Source organism: Carassius auratus, chromosome 4 (assembly GCF_003368295.1).
Source record: "Carassius auratus strain Wakin chromosome 4, ASM336829v1, whole genome shotgun sequence".
Taxonomy (NCBI): Eukaryota; Metazoa; Chordata; class Actinopteri; order Cypriniformes; family Cyprinidae; genus Carassius; species Carassius auratus.
In genome coordinates, this window is record NC_039246.1 from 2043935 (window position 1) to 2061461 (window position 17527).

The 17527-nt window shown below is 38.2% G+C and overlaps 2 protein-coding genes across 2 annotated transcripts in view; both read right to left on the reverse strand.

Moving 5' to 3' along the window:
• Positions 1 to 17527, reverse strand: part of LOC113066531 (gastrula zinc finger protein XlCGF57.1-like) — a 1043158-nt gene that overhangs the window by 181996 nt on the left and 843635 nt on the right. The gene's annotated exons all lie outside the window — the stretch shown is intronic.
• Positions 9228 to 17093, reverse strand: LOC113066078 (arachidonate 5-lipoxygenase-like). The gene is made up of 14 exons (XM_026237694.1): positions 16797 to 17093; positions 14596 to 14788; positions 14414 to 14492; positions 13523 to 13642; positions 13261 to 13379; positions 12876 to 13048; positions 12571 to 12705; positions 12255 to 12458; positions 11960 to 12046; positions 11356 to 11525; positions 11112 to 11227; positions 10849 to 10949; positions 10222 to 10392; positions 9228 to 9778 (listed from the first exon to the last, which is right to left on the reverse strand). The coding sequence occupies exons 1-14, from the start codon at positions 16932 to 16934 to the stop codon at positions 9599 to 9601; spliced, it is 1986 nt and encodes a 661-aa protein (XP_026093479.1). The 5' UTR covers positions 16935 to 17093; the 3' UTR covers positions 9228 to 9598.

Here is a 17527-nt window from a genome sequence, read left to right on the forward strand (position 1 = left end):
GCTTGAAGAATTTAAAAACTGTCTGCCTGAGGTTGTTTCAGTTTATTTGAATGAGCAGAAGGGAGTGACTTTAGAACAAGCTGCAATCTTAGCAGATGAGTTTATCTTGAGCCATGAGGTAAAGTTTGGTGACAAACACTCTGAGGTTCAGGACCAGTGTAAGTATAACAGGTCTCAGTTTGTGAAGTCTGTGCCCTCTGGCTCATCACCTGCCAATAAAATGACTAAGTATGATTTGATTTCAGAAAGGTCTTGTTTTTATTGTAAGAGACCAGGTCATCTTATCGCAGATTGTCCTGTTCTAAGTAAGAAACATAAATCTGCAAAGACTGTAGCATTCATAAGTCCTGTGCCAAGTCTTCCTCTTGCATCTTCAGTTGTTAATGTTGCATGTAAGAATCGTGAGTTAGCTGGATCATCATCATTTTTGATGGACGGTTTTGTCTGTTTATCTTCTGACCCTGAAAACAGGCAAGCTATAAAGATCTGGAGAGATACAGGAGCTTTTCGATCTGTGATTCTATATGATGTCCTGTCCTTTTAATGAAAAGTCTGCTCAAGGTTCAGAGGTAATTGTTAAAGGTTCTGGTGGAGGATTTTTGTCTATGCCTTTACATAGCATTAATCTCCAATCAGATTTAGTCTCTGGGGATGTTGTTGTTGCACTTTGTTCCCAGATTCCCATAGATGGTTTGTCCTTTATTCTAGGGAATGATTTAGCTGGTGGGAAAGTGCTAGCTGTCCCTGAAGTAACCTCTACTGTCCTTAAATCAGACGGTCCAGATGAACTTGAACTGGCATTTCCAGAAACTTTTCCTGTTTGTGCAACTACTCGTGCAATGTCGGCTAAGAGGCATGTTGAAGACATATCTTCTAGCAGTGAATCTGTGATACCGCTTTATGATACTTTCATGGTCCTAGGTGACATGAACTTGTCAGCAAGTGGAAAGATGTTTCCATCTCCTGAACAGTTAATACTTGAGCAAAAACAAGACTCCACATTGTCACCCATGTTTGAAGATTTAGTGTCTGATTAAGTACTATCAAATGTTGCGTATGGCTATTTTGTTAGTGATGGTGTTTTGATGAGAAAGTGGATCCGAAAATATCACGTGAGGATGACTGGAGTAGTGTGTTTCAAGTTTATCGATCTGACCACTTGGGGGTCAGGAAAACCTTGAATCATGTGTTAAGGCATTTTTTCTGGGGTGAGGTCCGATGTGGCTCAGTATTGCAGATCCTGTCATGTTTGTCAGGTTGTAGGCAAACCTAACCAGTCTATTCCTGCAGCTCCACTATATCCTATTCCTGCCATCGAAGAGCCATTTGAACATGTTTTGATTGATTGTGTTGGGCCTCTTCCTTGTACTAAGTCAGATAATCAATATCTTCTCACAATTATGTGTGCCACCACAAGGTTTCCTGAAGCTATTCCTTTGCGCAAGATTACTGCCCCTGCCATTTCCAAAGCCCTTATTAAGTTTTTCACAGTGTTTGGACTACCAAGAGTTGTTCAGTCTCATCAAGGGTCTAATTTTATGTCTTGCCTGTTCTCTCAGCTGTTAAAGCAGTTTTCTATTCAGCATAATGTCTCATCCGCGTATCATCCAGAGTCTCAAGGTGCACTTGAGAGATTCCATCAAACTCTTAAGACTATGTTGAAGACCTACTGCAAAGAGTTTGAGAAAGACTGGGATGATGGCATTCCAATACTCCACTTTGCAGTTAGAGAGGTTGTTCAGGAGTCCCTTGGTTTCAGTCCAGCTCCTACTCCTACTAACCTCTTGGACTATGTGTCTTACTTTCGTTTCAGACTTAGTAGAGCCTGTGAACTGGCCAAAGAAAATTTGAAAGCAGCTCAAGGAAAAGATGAAGACTTGGTATGATCGAAAGGCTAAACATTGTGTGTTTTGTTCAGGAGACCAAGTGTTGGTGCTCTTACCAATACTTGGTTCTGCATTGCAGGCTCAATATAGTGGTCCGTATACTACGGATCGGAAAGTTCGGGAGTGTAACTACTTGGTTTAAAACACCAAATTGTAAAAGGAAAACCAGAATGTGCCATGGGAATTTACTCAAGCCTTACTTTGACCATAACCAAACTGCATCTACCGAGGTCAAGGCCTTGGCTGCACTGAATGCTCCAACTACTGAGACTGTAGAAGGGGTTGCTGTCTCTGAGATTGCTCAGAGAAGATTGCCAAATTCTGATATTCTTGCTCATTTAGACTTTCATTTGTCATATTTAAATCCTTCTGAGCGCTCTGATGTAATTCATTTAATTTATCAATATTCTGCCTTGTTTTCTGATGTTCCCTCTTGTACCAATATTCTAGAGCATGACATTGACGTAGGTCAAGTTAACCCTATTAAGCAACATCCATATAGGGTAAATCCTGTTAAATGCCAGCTTTTGCACAAAGAGGTAGAGTATATGTTAGAACATAACATAGCTGAACCGACTTGTAGTGCTTGGAGTTCACCATGTTTATTAGTTGAGAAGCATGATGGTTGGTTTCGGATTTGTACCGATTTTCGTAAGGTAAATGCCATCACGAAACCCGACTCCTATCCTCTTCCACGGTTAGATGATTGCATTGACCTAGTTGGTTTCAAAGTTAGACCTTTTGAAAGGCTACTGGCAGGTTCCACTTAGCCAGCGAGCCCGTGAGATCTCTGCTTTTGTCACACCAGATAACTTCTGCCAATATAATGTTATGGCATTCAGTATGTGAAATGCACCTGCCACTTTCCAGCGTCTTTTGTTAGAAGGAGTTGCAGGATGTGAGGCTTACCTTGATGATTTGGTAATTTATAGTTCCACCTGGTCTCAACACTTGGCCCAGCTTAGAGATGTGTTCATGAGGTTAAAGGCTGCAAACTTGACCCTGAATCTCTCCAAGTGTGAGTTTGGGCAGGCCACAGTCACTTACTTGGGTAAAGTTGTTGGCCATGGACATGTGTCTCCAGTAGGAGCAAAAGTGGGGGCCATTGTGAATTTTCCTGTACCATCATCTCGGCGGGAACTAAAATGTTTCTTGGGTATGGCAGGATACTATAGGAATTTTTGCAGAAATATTGCTACACCTTTGACTAACCTGCTTAGCCCTAAGTTTCCTTTTGTTTGGACAGAGTTATGTCAGGTTGCCTTTGACAATCTGAAGGCATTGTTGAGCAGTTCCCCTGTTCTTGTTGCCCCTGATTTTAACAGACCTTTCAAATTAGCTGTGGACGCTAGTGATTTTGGGGTGGGTGCTATTCTCCTCCAAGATGATTCAGTGGGAGTTGAGCATCCTGTGTGCTATTTTTCAAAGAAATTTGATATCCATCAGAAGCATTATTCTACAATTGAAAAGGAAGCTTTGGCCCTTATTCTTGCTCTGAATCATTTCGATGTGTATGTTTCATCCAGCGTTTCACTTGTTGTGTACACTGATCATAATCCCCTAGTGTTCCTGCACAGCATGAGAAATTCTAACCAGCGGTTAATGCGATGGAGTCTGTTTTTGCAGGGATATGATCTCACAGTCTGCTATATTTGTGGGAAGGATAATGTTTTGGTGGATGCTCTGTCAAGGTCGTAAGTGCTTGTGTTTGTCTATCGTTTATGTACTTGTTGACCTTGGCATAGGTTGGTCTATAGCAATGTTTTAAGGGTGGGAGTGTTTTAATCTGTTTCATTGCAGTTTCCCTGGTAGCTCTCCTGCAATTAATTGGTTAATTGGATTCACCTGAAGGGAGCCGCTTTAAATCTAGGACACATGCTCTCACACTTCCTCTCATCTTGCAGCTAGCACAGTAGCAGTGTTTCTGCTTCGTCAGTCCTCTTTTTTCCTTTTGTTATTAAATAAACTTATTTTGATTGGCATACTTTTGTGTCCTTTGTTGCATCCCTAGAGCCAGGGTTGTAACACTGATACACACGCACGCACACACAGTATATATTTAATATAATTTTTTTTGTTACTTGTTTTTCAGCATTTACTCAACATAAAATGAATATAAATATTTGTTATTGTTTTTCTAATATTTGAAAAACTTGCAGCTTTTTTTTTTTTTTTTTTTGAGTAATTTTCTATACGCTTCCTATGCATGACCACATTAATATTAATTTATTAAGTGGGTACGGAAAGTATTCAGACCCCCTTAAATTTTCACTCTTTGTTATATTGCAGCCATTTGCTAAAATAATTTAAGTTCATTTTTTTCTCATTAATGTACACACAGCACCCCATATTGACAGAAAAACACAGAATTGTTTACATTTTTGCAGATTTATTTAAAAAAAACCTGAAATATCACAAGGTCCTAAGTATTCAGACCCTTTGCTGTGACACTCATATATTTAACTCAGGTGCTGTCCATTTCTTCTGATCATCCTTGAGATGGTTCTACACCTTCATTTGAGTCCAGCTGTGTTTGATTATACTGATTGGACTTGATTAGGAAAGCCACACGCCTGTCTATATAAGACCTTACAGCTCACAGTGCAGGTCAGAGCAGATGAGAATCAGGAGGTCAAAGGAACTGCCTGAAGTGCTCAGAGACAGAATTGTGGCAAGGCACAGATCTGTCCAAGGCTACAAAAACATTTCTGCTGCAATTAAGGTTTCTAAGAGCACAGTGGCCTCCATAATCCTTAAATGGAAGACATTTGAGACGACCTGAACCCTTCCTAGAGCTGTCCGTCCGGCCAAACTGAGGTATCGGGGGGAGAAGAGCCTTGGTGAGAGAGGTAAAGAAGAACCCAAAGATCACTGTGGCTGAGCTCCAGAGATGCAGTCGGGAGATGGGAGAAAGTTGTAGAAAGTCACCGATCACTGCAGCCCTCCACCAGTCGGGGCTTTATGGAAGAGTGACCCGACGGAAGCCTCTCCTCAGTGCAAGACACATGAAAGCCCGCATGGAGTTTGCTAAAAACCACCTGAAGGATTCTCTGCTCTGATGAGACCAAGATAGAACTTTTTGGCCTTAATTCTAAGCCGTATGTGTGGAGAAAACCAGGCACTGCTCATCACCTGTCCAATACAGTCCCAACAGTGAAGCGTGGTGGAGGCAGCATCATGTGTGGGGGTGATTTTCAGCTGCAGGGACAGGACGACTGGTTGCAATCGAGGGAAAGATGAATGTGGCCAAGTGCAGGGATATCCTGGACGAAAACCTTCTCCAGAGCGCTCAGGACCTCAGAATGGGCTGAAGGTTCACCTCCAAACAAGACAATGACCCCGAGCACAGTTAAAATAACCAAGGAGTGGCTTCACAACAACTCTGTGACTGTTCTTGAATGGCCCAGCCACAGCCCTGACTTAAACCCAATTGAGCATCTCTGGAGAGACCTGAAAATGGCTGTCCACCAATGTTTACCATCCAACCTGACAGAACTGAAGAGGATCTGCAAGGAGGAATGGCAGAAGATCCCCAAATCCAGGTGTGAAAAACTTGTTGCATCTTTCCCAAAAAAACTCATGGCTGTATCAGATCAAAAGGGTGCTTCTCCTGAGCAAAGGGTCTGAATACTTGTGATATTTCAGTTTTTCTTTTTTAATAAATCTGGAAAAATGTCAACAATTCTGTGTTTTTCTGTCAATATGGGGTGATGTGTGTACATTAATGAGGAAAATAATGAACTTCGCAAATGGCTGCAATATAAAAAAAGAGTGAAAAATTTAAGGGGGTCTGAAAACTTTTTGTACCCACTGCATATGTGTATATATATAATTTATGTAATATATAACTTATTTATAATCTGTTTTTGTTCACACAAAATAAATGACTGGTTTTATTTTTGAATGTGTTAAACGTGCATGCTTGTTTCTGAAAGAACAAATGTGTTTTTGCAGTAACATTCTAGTTTGGTTCCCTACAGGTCCCTGAGACCAGTGGGGACGTTCTGAGAATCTTCACATAATGTCCTCTGAATGTTCTGTGAAGGTCCGGAAAATAACGTCCCATGACCCTTAAAAGAACTCCACATCATAACCGTCTCCAAACATTCCCGGAACGTTACTAGGCGACGTCCTTGACACCAGTGGGGACTTCTGAGAACGTCCTAGGAATGTAACATTTCTGCCTGGGAAATGTAACAAACAATGCTGTTCTTTCAATTTACACCCCCCCCCCCCCAAAAAAAAAAAACTAGAAAAATATTCTCAGCTCTTTTCAACATTAATAATGTTGATGATGATGATAATAATAACAATACATTTATTTTTGTTGTTTTTGTAGAAAATCAGATTGTTAAAAGGATTTCTGAAGGATTGCGTCACTGGAGTAATGATGCAAAGAATTCAGCTTTGAAAGTCAGCTTTGATTGTTCCTAATAAACTGTTTATCTGCAATCGCAATTGTATATTAAATTATTTTGTGGGTTAATATATTCTAAATAAACTACAAACATAAAATTATATACATTTATTTTGTCCTCACATTCTTTCTTGTAACTCTTCCCTCTCAGTCACAAACCTGACTGTCTGTCTGTTCTACAAAATGGAAACAAATGTATATTTCTACAAGCGTAAATATTAATTTTAATTGTGTCTAGATGAAGACATTCCTCTTGGAACAGAGCTAGCTCCGGTTTGGAGGGTATTTATTTCATACTCTGTGACAGGTTATTTAGTGTAAAAATAGTCATGCACTCATTATTTTTAAGGGGGCACGAGTGGTGGTAGGGGGGTCATCATGTGACACACAGCAGCCACAACGGCATATTTCCAAATTATTATTAAGAATTATTTATTTATAAATTTTTTATTAGAAAGGTTCCCAGATGCATGAACTATATCATGAAATATCTTGATTCTCATCTTCATATATTATGTTAGATAATATGCTATGGTCAAAGTAGCCTAATAATGTAATCTATTAACTATGCATAAAAACCTGTCTGGTAACAGATATTGGTGTCATGCCATAAAAATTTTCTATGACTGATTTTATATTAAATATGAATTTAACATTGAAAGTTAATGTGATATAAAAACGGCTACTAATATTTTATTGTACAGAAAGAGAGCAAATAACATTTACATTATCAAAGATCATTTTCACTGGCATTTTAGTGATGACTGATCTGAACACCTGATTGGTCATTGCATTCATAAGCTCAACAGAGTCAGGTGTGATTGGTTATAATGCGCAGTGCTGGCTCAGCGCCAGCCAGCGAACTCTGATCTGAATTTAGCAGCGGATGATGTGACTTGCTGAATAATCGCACACCATTTTTATTGTATCAAATATGGAAAATATTGAACTTGCTGCATTCAACTTGGCTCCCCTGTTATAAGTTACATGTACAACCAACTAATGTCATAGTGGTATCGTGTACTGTAATCGAATGTAGCCTAGGCTATATCTGTCGAACCATAGACAGCACATGCGGTGTTCATCTAATAAAGATATTCATTGCAAGCAAACAATAGCTTTTGCAGATTTGCTTTCAATTCAGTGCAGATCCAAAGCTACGTCTTCAACGCTCTTGATGTTCTTAAACTTTCTGTTACAACTCTGAGTGAACTGCTTCAGACGGCTTAGCGTGCGAATCATTCAAACTGATTCACGAACCAATTGACTGGTTTGCTAACTGATTTGATCAAGCCTTTGAACAGAATTGACTCAAAAGAATGTAATAAACACATTATAAATAAAATAAACATGTCCTAATTCTTAACTTCACTAGGCGTGTTTTGTATTTGTTTAGTTTGCATGTAAATATAAATAAATGGGTAATCTAATTCTTAGAATAAAGAGAAAATGTATCAGCTGACTTTCTCAGCCAATGAGCATGAAGCTGTGTCATCAGTCAGTCGTTTCCCATCATGCTTTTGATCAGCGCAATCGCTGGAGAGCAACTGCCCTCGACTGCTCAATCCGACACAGCCGCCTCGCCGTCGCCAGAGTTTTTTGGCACACGTCAGCATGACATCAGAGCAAGGAGCACGTAACTCAGACACTTTTCAAACCAGAAGGCATCTCGCGGTGATCACCGGTGATCGGTTCTGCACAGATTTTGCTCATCTCAAACAAGCCTATTGATTTGCGTCAGCTATGACATCAGTGCAATATCATTAGTTTGTAAAGCTGTCAATCATCTCACGTGAACCACGTGACCAAAAGGATGTCCTTCTGCAATGAAGCTGTCTGTGTCTTTGATAAAATATATGAAAGCATCTTATCAGTCTTTTCTGAAACTTCTCCAAAGCCTCCCATGATATGGTCTTACAATTATAAAATGCATAATTTTAGAGATATCCTCCTCAGATTTGAAATGAAGCATGACCACACTTGTAGCTACACTTATAGTTGTGGTTAGTGTGTAGTTGATATCCTACATTCAAATTTTTTTATACATTTAATAAATATGTTCTTAATATTTGTTGTTTTTGTTTTGCTATAGCATTCAGACTGGGTATCTAAACATTGTGGACAAAACGAGACATTCGTGGACCATTCCTGGGCTTTTGGGGAAACACTGACCCACATTTTTCCGACTTATTATAGACCAAACAACTAACCGATTAATTGAGAAAATATTCAACAGATTAATCGACAATGAAAATAATCCCAAATCCCTAATAATTATGTACAAGTGCATTGCATTGGAACCCCTGGATATAAGCCTCCCTCTCTATCTCTCTTAAAAAAAATTGTTCTCTCTGTTTTGTCATTTAGTAAACTTTATAGATTTCAACCATATTATTCCGTCTTCAGTCTCTTTAACAAGAACTTATATTAATGTATGAATTGAATAGTGATTGTGTGACCTATATTGGGGAACAACCAGTGATACCCTTGGTAGTAATATCAAATGATAGCCTATAGCGATGTCATCTTACCATGAACACGATGTGGTCACCAAGAATTTATAGTTTACCCACCTCTTTTTTTTACTACTACACCTCTGTGCGTCACCCACAGTAATGAAGTAAAAGTACAGATTTTGCCCCAAAAAATGTACTTAAGTAAATCTAACAAAGTAAATGTAACTCGTTAATACCCACCTCTGACTTTTAGCATTTCCAAACATGGCAGGCATAGGAACTTCAATTGAACAAACATGAATGAATATAAGGCTTGCCATAATTCACTGCTAAAGCTACAGTAAACACAATGTAACATTTATAAGATGACAAAGATCAGGAAAAATGCTTAAGAAAATGCGCTGTTGTCAAGAGATCACAAAGAAAAACAGTCTTGATATAAGATAATGAAAACATGATTTCTCTTCATTTTATTAAAGCATTCTTTATTTTGAGAGTAACCAACATAATAGCCAGGAAAAACAAACATAAGCTCTATTCGAAGTGCAGAAATGTTCACAATCTCAAAACACTTACACATAAAACATGTATTTTATGTCCAAGACTGCAATCTTTTATCAGCTAAGCTCTATCAGAGAAAAAACCCCACATACCAAAAGAAATAAAGCTGGAAATATATTCCCTCCATGATAATCAGTACAAAATCCATACAGATGTTGGAAATCAATAAGGTAAACAATTATACGGTGAAACCATTACCTAAAATACACCACAAACAAGTATGCATTGGCTGTAAATACTATGGTTAGGCCTGTCAAAATGTTTCTTCAAATATTTTCTCAAATTGCAACACTGTTGGGGATTTTGTCTGGGGACAGATAACAGTAAGCCAATTTCAATTCAGCATTCCGGATCTTGATGATGTTGGTCACCTCTTCTAGTTTTTTGCGGAAAGTCTTAATGGCTTCCTTCACAGGTTGCTCTGTGAAGTACATATCTGGATACATGCCTAGGAACAGCTGGAAAAAAAAAAGTTCTTCAGAAACCAGAAAAATAAACAGACTCGTCTCTAAACTCCACCCCTTTGGTTACTGTCAATCACTCAGACAAGCATATAAAACACCCCAGAAAAGAATATACTCATAATATTGAAATATCTAGAAGAATTCGCTGTGTTTCTTTAGAGAACTTGTAAAAATTATGATTAAGAACTGCAGATCAGCAGACTACAAATCAATGCAAACGATTGATCGATAAGTCATTTCACTTCATCTCATCATTTTTTAAGATTTAAAAGAATTAGTCAAAATGACTTCTACAGCCAATTTGATTGTACTAAATTTTTGTAATTGGAGAACGGTGGCAATTTGTTATAGTTAGCTGATAACATTAGTGTAGACTAGACAGCTGCCACGTTCACTACAATTTGAAGTGAAAAGCGTATGTGAATCAGAAATCAAACCTCATTGCTCTCAGTCCGAGTGAGAGCCCAAACCGTTGCCAGAGCCATGCTGGAACAATCACGGTCAGGCAGACTATCCATGATGTACTTCATATCCACTTGGCCCTTCTTCTGGGGAGGAGGCTTGCGCATGGTGGAAGGATTGTTGGGGATCCAGGCGTACCAGTCAAACTGGAACATAAACTCTGTGACATTAGCTTACAGATATTATCCATCAATTTTAAAGGGTTAGTTCACACATATGAATGAAAATTCTGTCATGAATGTATCATACTTCAGTCTCACGATGAATGTGCTTGCTTCCGCGTCATAAATCATGTTATTATCATTTTCTTTGCGCACAAAAAATATTCTCGTAGCTTCGTAAAATTACAATTGAACCATTGATGTCACATGGACTATTTTAACTTGCTACGTGTACGTTGATCGTTGCTGTCTACAGAGGGTCAGAGAGCTCTCAGATGTCATCAGAAATATCATATAGATGCTATAGAGAAATGTGTGTTCTGAAAGTGAACAAAGATCTTGCAGGTTTGGAACGACATGAGGTTGAGTAATTAATGACAGATGTATTTATTTTTGGGTGAACTAACTCTTTAAACACTCTTGCTGTGTGCGTAACCTCACCTGTCCAAAGTTGACAGCAGCATGTTGTGCTGATGCTGTGAAAATCATGACAGTCAGGTACTCCACCAACTGCTCTCGTGACTCCAGACACTTTGGAAAGTCTGTAAACAATGGCAGTACGCATTTAATTTGTGTGTATCAAGTCACCTTTATGTCTGTGCACAAAGATGCATGCTGAATATACTTTACCAACAATCATGCATGGGTAACAAACACACACAAACACACACACTAACATTTTGATATCTTGAACCTGTACTCACTGGGAGAGTTATTCATGCCAGAGCAGGCAACATCATTAACAAATCCTTGAATCTCCTCATCTTGTTGAACCTTCTCATCGCTGTCATAGTAGATATTGACCACATCAGAAACAAAGCTACAGAGAGGTAGAAAGAAAGAAAAGATACTCTGGATGCCGAACATTTTCATTGAACTGTATGTGGATTCATATGTGATTTTGCAGTAGCAGTGCTGGATCTGAACTGTTGATACCCTGCCACCTACCGGAGTATTGCCTCCCAGATCATCTTGCCATCATCTCTGTAATAGTATTTGGGCACATCTTCCATTCCTCGAGCTTTTATGTCCTCAGGGAAGCACAGGGACTTGTAGGTTAAAGTCTCCATGGCATTTTTCATCAGTGTCCCCATCCCATCTCCACTGATACTAGCAACCTTTGGATTTCAAGAATACAGTTCATCTTTTGCCTAAATATTTTCAGAAATTAACTAGACTGTAAGCATTTATTTAGTCAAGTGACCATCTAGGGGATAACGGGTGAAGTTCTGGTATTCTGGTGGATGCTTTTTCATTTGTAGATATTTAGGAGCTGAATAGGTCTGTGGTTTGCACTGTCTATTAAAGCAAACACCAGCTAACTAAATACAACGAAGCCTATGTATTTAACAAGAGCATTCAGCAAAAAAAGACACCATCACAAGCCAGAAACTTTGATAATAATAAAGATTTCGTAAGACCGTTTGCGTCTTTAAACCTGTATCACAGACAGATATTATGGCTTGTCAGAAAAAGACAAAATAACCAAATATGAACAGAATGTCTTTGGATCGTAACAAAACACTGTTTGTGTATGGATGTATTAAATTACCTTGCTGAAGATCCCGTCTTTACTAATGAGTTTTTCTCTGGCCTCTGCATTGATTGCAATTGTGAAACGAACATGAGGCATCAATAACTGTAAGAAGGAAATATGCATTTAAACGTGTATTAAATCTTTTTATTATTCAAATAGCATAATGTGAAACAGCAAAAGTGGTTTTCATGCGGTGCTCTGGAAGCTTTTGGTTGAATACAGGCAAGGATATCAAAACCAGCAGCCGTTCATTGACACAATCTCTAGTTTAGCACTGAATCTAAATATCATGACTGTGAAATAAAGGTACCTTGTATACGGGGTGGACGGCAGAAAGCTGTCTGTACATGGCCATTTCAAAAACCTCTGAGAACAGATGTGTCTTGAGAAGGTGTGTAACCAGCTGGTGTACATTGAAGTCAGACGATTTCACCCACATCTTGGCCAACATCCAGTCTGATTGATTATCGCTTGGGAGAAAGATCGGGCTCGTTTCCCCTGGGGTTTGACTCAGCTGATTCAAGATATAATAAAGTCAAACAGGACATTTGTATCTACTTCACTGCAAAATGACTTATTTTTAGTTCATGTTTTCATTTGATACTGTTCCTATATGAGACAGATACCTGAATGGCGATTGGCACAATTTGGTTCAGATCATTCTTGTGCAGTAGGCAGATGGGTGCAGTCAGATAGCGCTGGCTGCTAGATGCTGGCACTCCCTTCAGTATTTCATAATCTGCTATGTAGATGTTCCCTGCCTGTAAACATGTGTTCATGGGTGTGTACTTTAGAAGAAATGGTTTGTAGCTCAAAATAACACTGATTTCAGTCTTTTATATAAGCTGAATATGTGAAGGAGGTAACAACACAATCAAATCTTGGATAATTGACCAGCTGTTCAAGCGATTTATGTCTTACTGTTTCTGACCTGTAATTCCTGTTGTAGTGTGTGTCCTGTCTTCAGAGAGTCCTTGACCATCTCTTGTGTGACGGGAAACTTGTCTGGAAGTTGCATGCACTTCCTGATCATGACGGGATTGCAGCCGTTCAAAAACTGATAGCCAAACATGTAATCTTGATTCCAGTTTTCCATCACGTCCTCTGTCCAGATTACAAAGGAGAAACTTGAGTCAAATGTCAAAGGCGTTACTGGTGTCCTGCAACAATTGTGTTTGGATATATAGTTTTTGTCTAAAATTAGAAAACTGACAAACAAATCATCTTAGAAACATGGTTTCCTGAAAAGGGAACAAGATCAAGTTCCCTTGAAAGAGAACAAACATTAGTGACAGAGGAAAAAAAATCATCCAAACCTAGTACTGCGGTCTTGTGGCCCAGAGTTCCCAAAAATTCAAATAGATGTCTAATATCTTTAATGTCTTCCCAGGACTCAAAGTGTCCCACAAATTTCTCAAGACGTAAATACAGCGCCCTGAAACATACAGTATAGTTAAAAACATGAACACTATTTTATGGTTCTGCATTTGTGCTGAATTTCATAAAAAAAAAAACTGAGGGAAAATTCTGTGACAAATCAACAAGGACTGTGGCCATGACACAGTCCCCCAAACTTACACTCTGACAAAATTCCATTCCCAGTCAAAATTTTTTTTCCGATCAAACTGAACTTCTTTAGGGAGATCGTTCAGATCGGCATCTATGCTCATAGGGAAGCCTGGGCTCCACTCCCTCCATCTTCAAAAATAAAAATGACAACATTTACTTATATCATAAAGAATTATATTTTATATATTCCAGAGCCAGAACGTAGGTGTCCAAGAAGCAATGATCCAGGTCAGTGTCCAGTCCAAATACTGTAATTGAATGGAAATCCTCCTTGTCTAAGCCCAACACATTACTTTCTAGATTTTGAGGCATGGCAACTAATGAGTATTTTAGCAAGCTAGTGGAGTATATGAACAAATTCCCTTAGGCATTAAGTCGAGGAGAACTCAATAAATATCAGAATCTCCAAAATAACTCCAAAGTATCTTAACACTTCTGAGAAGAATCACTGCACATCAACATTGTTTTAGGAATACATAGAGCTTTCTTTCATCTCTTGTTGATGAGTTGTTTGTTAGATGACAGTATTTGTAATAAACTTTTCAGGATGTTGGTGATCCGAGTTTCTGGATCAGTTACACAAAAAAGCAATGAATTTCTAGTCTTGGAAAAATAAACTTTATTCGTGGAAAGGCCAAAATAAAAGCTGCACCTGGGTAAGCGAAGTATCTTTCTCTGCAGTGGTGTCTTTGTGAAATCGGCTATTTGTAAACCAGAGATATGTATGTATATATGTACAAGTGATACAGTATATATACAAACTAATTAATATGGTACGGGTGAATTTTAATAATATTTCCTGGTCTACAATGGTAAGAGACAGATACGAAGTTAAATATTTGTTTGCCAAGCACACTGAACTGTATCTAGGGAGGAAGAAAAAAGTCTCTTTTATCAAACCTGAATATTTTCCGTCTCGATTCCAGTTCATCTTTTCTTTGCTCTTGAAAAGATTCGGTGTCATCCTGAGGCAGTCGAGCTAAATGAACACATATAACACAGAGAAAGCACAACATTTAAGACATGACTCAATCACAACTGAATTTTAAACAACAATAATGAAAAAGTGAGTCTGTACGTACCAGTGCCTTCTCGGATCATCACTTCATTTTCGTCCACTAGCCACCAGTAACAGGGGAACTCAAAGCAGTCTCCAGAGGGGGTTTGCACTTTGATATGCTCACAGAACCATGGATGATTGTGCTGATCCTTTTCAAGTTTCACCTGGACAATGTTTCCAATGTTCTTCTCCACATGGACGTCAAGGGAGAACTCCTTTAATGATAACATTTATTAGACATGTTATAAGTAACCAGAAAAATACGACAATAACAAAACATATCTCCGCAGACTTTATTAAATTAAAATTGATTTGGTGACGTTTTTAGGCTAAACTGTTAAACAACATTAATACAATTACTTGACCAATAGGTGGCGCTGTGATATAAAAGATGTGCTTTTTGGGTGACAAAGTTAGGAGTCAACACGCCAAAATGTATAGCATCAGATTTAGTCGACCAGAGTCGATTTTTGTGAAAATTGTTTACATGATCCAAAATGATGGCTTTTCAAGAAAGTACAAAAGTTTAGCCGGCTAAAGGCATGTTTACATTTGGTGTCTTTTTTGACAAGAGTGCTTTTTAGTAAAATAAAACTTTGGCAGGGTTTTTTTTACAAATATCAACCGAAGGTGTTTTTTGCTTCTATAACAACAGCTGCAACGGTAGCCTAGCACTGTGTGCTGCAGAAAATTGGGCTTTTGAAGTTAACAGGGAGGGTTATGGAGCGTGACATAATGCGGGAAAGGAAACCGTGGTGCTTCCAACAATTTTGTTAACTCCTTGTGCTCCGAAACTAGTACGGTCTGTCGACTGGCTATCTTCTCCTTATTTTCTCATTGTTTTTTGTTGTTATGGAAACGACTCGCCACTCGCTTGTAATTGGTCAGCTGTCAAAAAGACGCTTGACGTACAGTAGGGTGTGTTTTTTTTCAGAAAAGTTGCACTTTCTTTCAACTTAAAAAGACGCTCTGAGCTGCAGAGAAAAACCCCTGTGATGGGTGTTTTAAAAACCGCTCAGGACTTTTTTGAAAACACCGTTTACTCCATAGGATTACAATATAAAACAGACAATGTTAGCTTCAAAAATGACACGTAGCTCAAGGGGTAATTCATATCATTGTTTTTGGCATGTCTCAAAGAATCTAACAAGACCGGTCTCACGACAATAAAGAAAAGTAACAGTTCAGACTGTCTTCTGTCTGTGTGCCAAATGTAATAACTTTCGTATGTATGGCTCTATGTGCTGCAATAGACTTCAAGAAGAGGAAGAAAATTAATGTGCCTATGTTACTATAGTGCTTGGCTCCTAATAATAATCATAATCTTTAAAAGAAGAATAGGGTATTTGAGAAAAAGTTTAACAATATGGAAAGCAAGGAATGAATGAATGATTGAACTATTGAAATTCAAGCTATACTAATAGTGAATGGGAGGTTGACCGGGAAGTCCTCACTAAAATGTATTTTAAATGTGATATTTAAACACGAGACAGGTTATTTCCCTAATGTTTAAGCATATGAACACTGGTTAGAAGAGTAAAACCTTAATAAATGTATTTATTGGGAAAGCAGAAATTGGCTTATACTAATTTCCACCTGTATAAAAGTGAATTGATACATAATGCTGTTACAATACATTCCTATAAATAACTGACTTTCATTCATCCTCTAACAACATAGTGTTTGTAATTTATCAGGGGTCAAGCACCAAAGGTGTTTAGCATCTCTTATTATTAGTGTTCTTAATATTGTTCTTCTACCTTTCTTGACTCCATGGCAGGCTTTAGAAACACTTGCAGGAAAGCTATGAATTTTGGCAGACAGACAGAGAACATTCTCATCATTTGCTACAGTAAGTATGGAGGTAAGGTTTTTTTATTTATTATTATTGCTTGATCTCTCCCCTTGTATTGTACAGCACTGTTAACCCATCCATCCTTCTTATTTGGTTTCAAGTGGATTTTTTTCTTTACATATAGTATGCGTCTCATTTTGTCTTTTGAAGGCAGAGACTTAACTAGTTCTCGTGTTCTGGAAGTCCTAGGATGCTGTTACAAGAAACTTCCCAAAAACACAGCCTTTGGACATTTCATACATATGTATGTGTGTTTGTGGGTGCGTGTGTGTGTGTGTGTGTATATGACATTATCAAAATAATAATAATAATAATAATAATAACAACAACTGCTAAAATCAAAATAATAAAGTCTTTAACGTTCTTACCGTTTTAAGAGAAAACCAGGATCGATCCACCAGGGTTCTTTCACTGCTCTGCTTCTCTGAGTCCAGCAGCGTCAGGTAAATGTCGTCCATTCTCTCTAACTGTCTAACAGTATATACAGTTACCTTGAAGGTCGGCATTGTGTCTGTGTAGAAGGATGTACGATCTCTATATCCTCAGCTGTATTCCTACTCAGATTTATACAATGTTCACTTCCGACACATATACACTTGCTCCACCTCCTGTGACATCATAATGTGGGTGTTGTCCACCAATCAGAAATGCCATATAAATATCTGAATATGTGACCGTTTTACGTGAAGTAGGCACAGATACCTTCCGATCACCTTTTACTGATAAGCTTTTACAGTTGCAATTTCAAATTTTCTTCCTTAAATGTGGAGAAATATAAGAGTGCCATTTAATGTGGATATAATACATTCCAAATAAAAATTTCACAATAAACAGTATATGTGGGTCAAAACAAAGGGTAAAAATTAGACGCATAAACTTCATATTTCAATGCAATAAATTATTGAGCTGTAATGCAGGAGTCTGTGGTCAGTGTACAGTAATTAAATGAGATGAAGAATCACCTTTTAACTTCAAATTCACTTAGACATAAATACAGATGAGATTCTTAACAACATTAAACTGCACAATTATCATAGATACTCTGCACATATTTAATATTACCGATAAGTGAGAGACACCATTATTTGTAGAAATATTT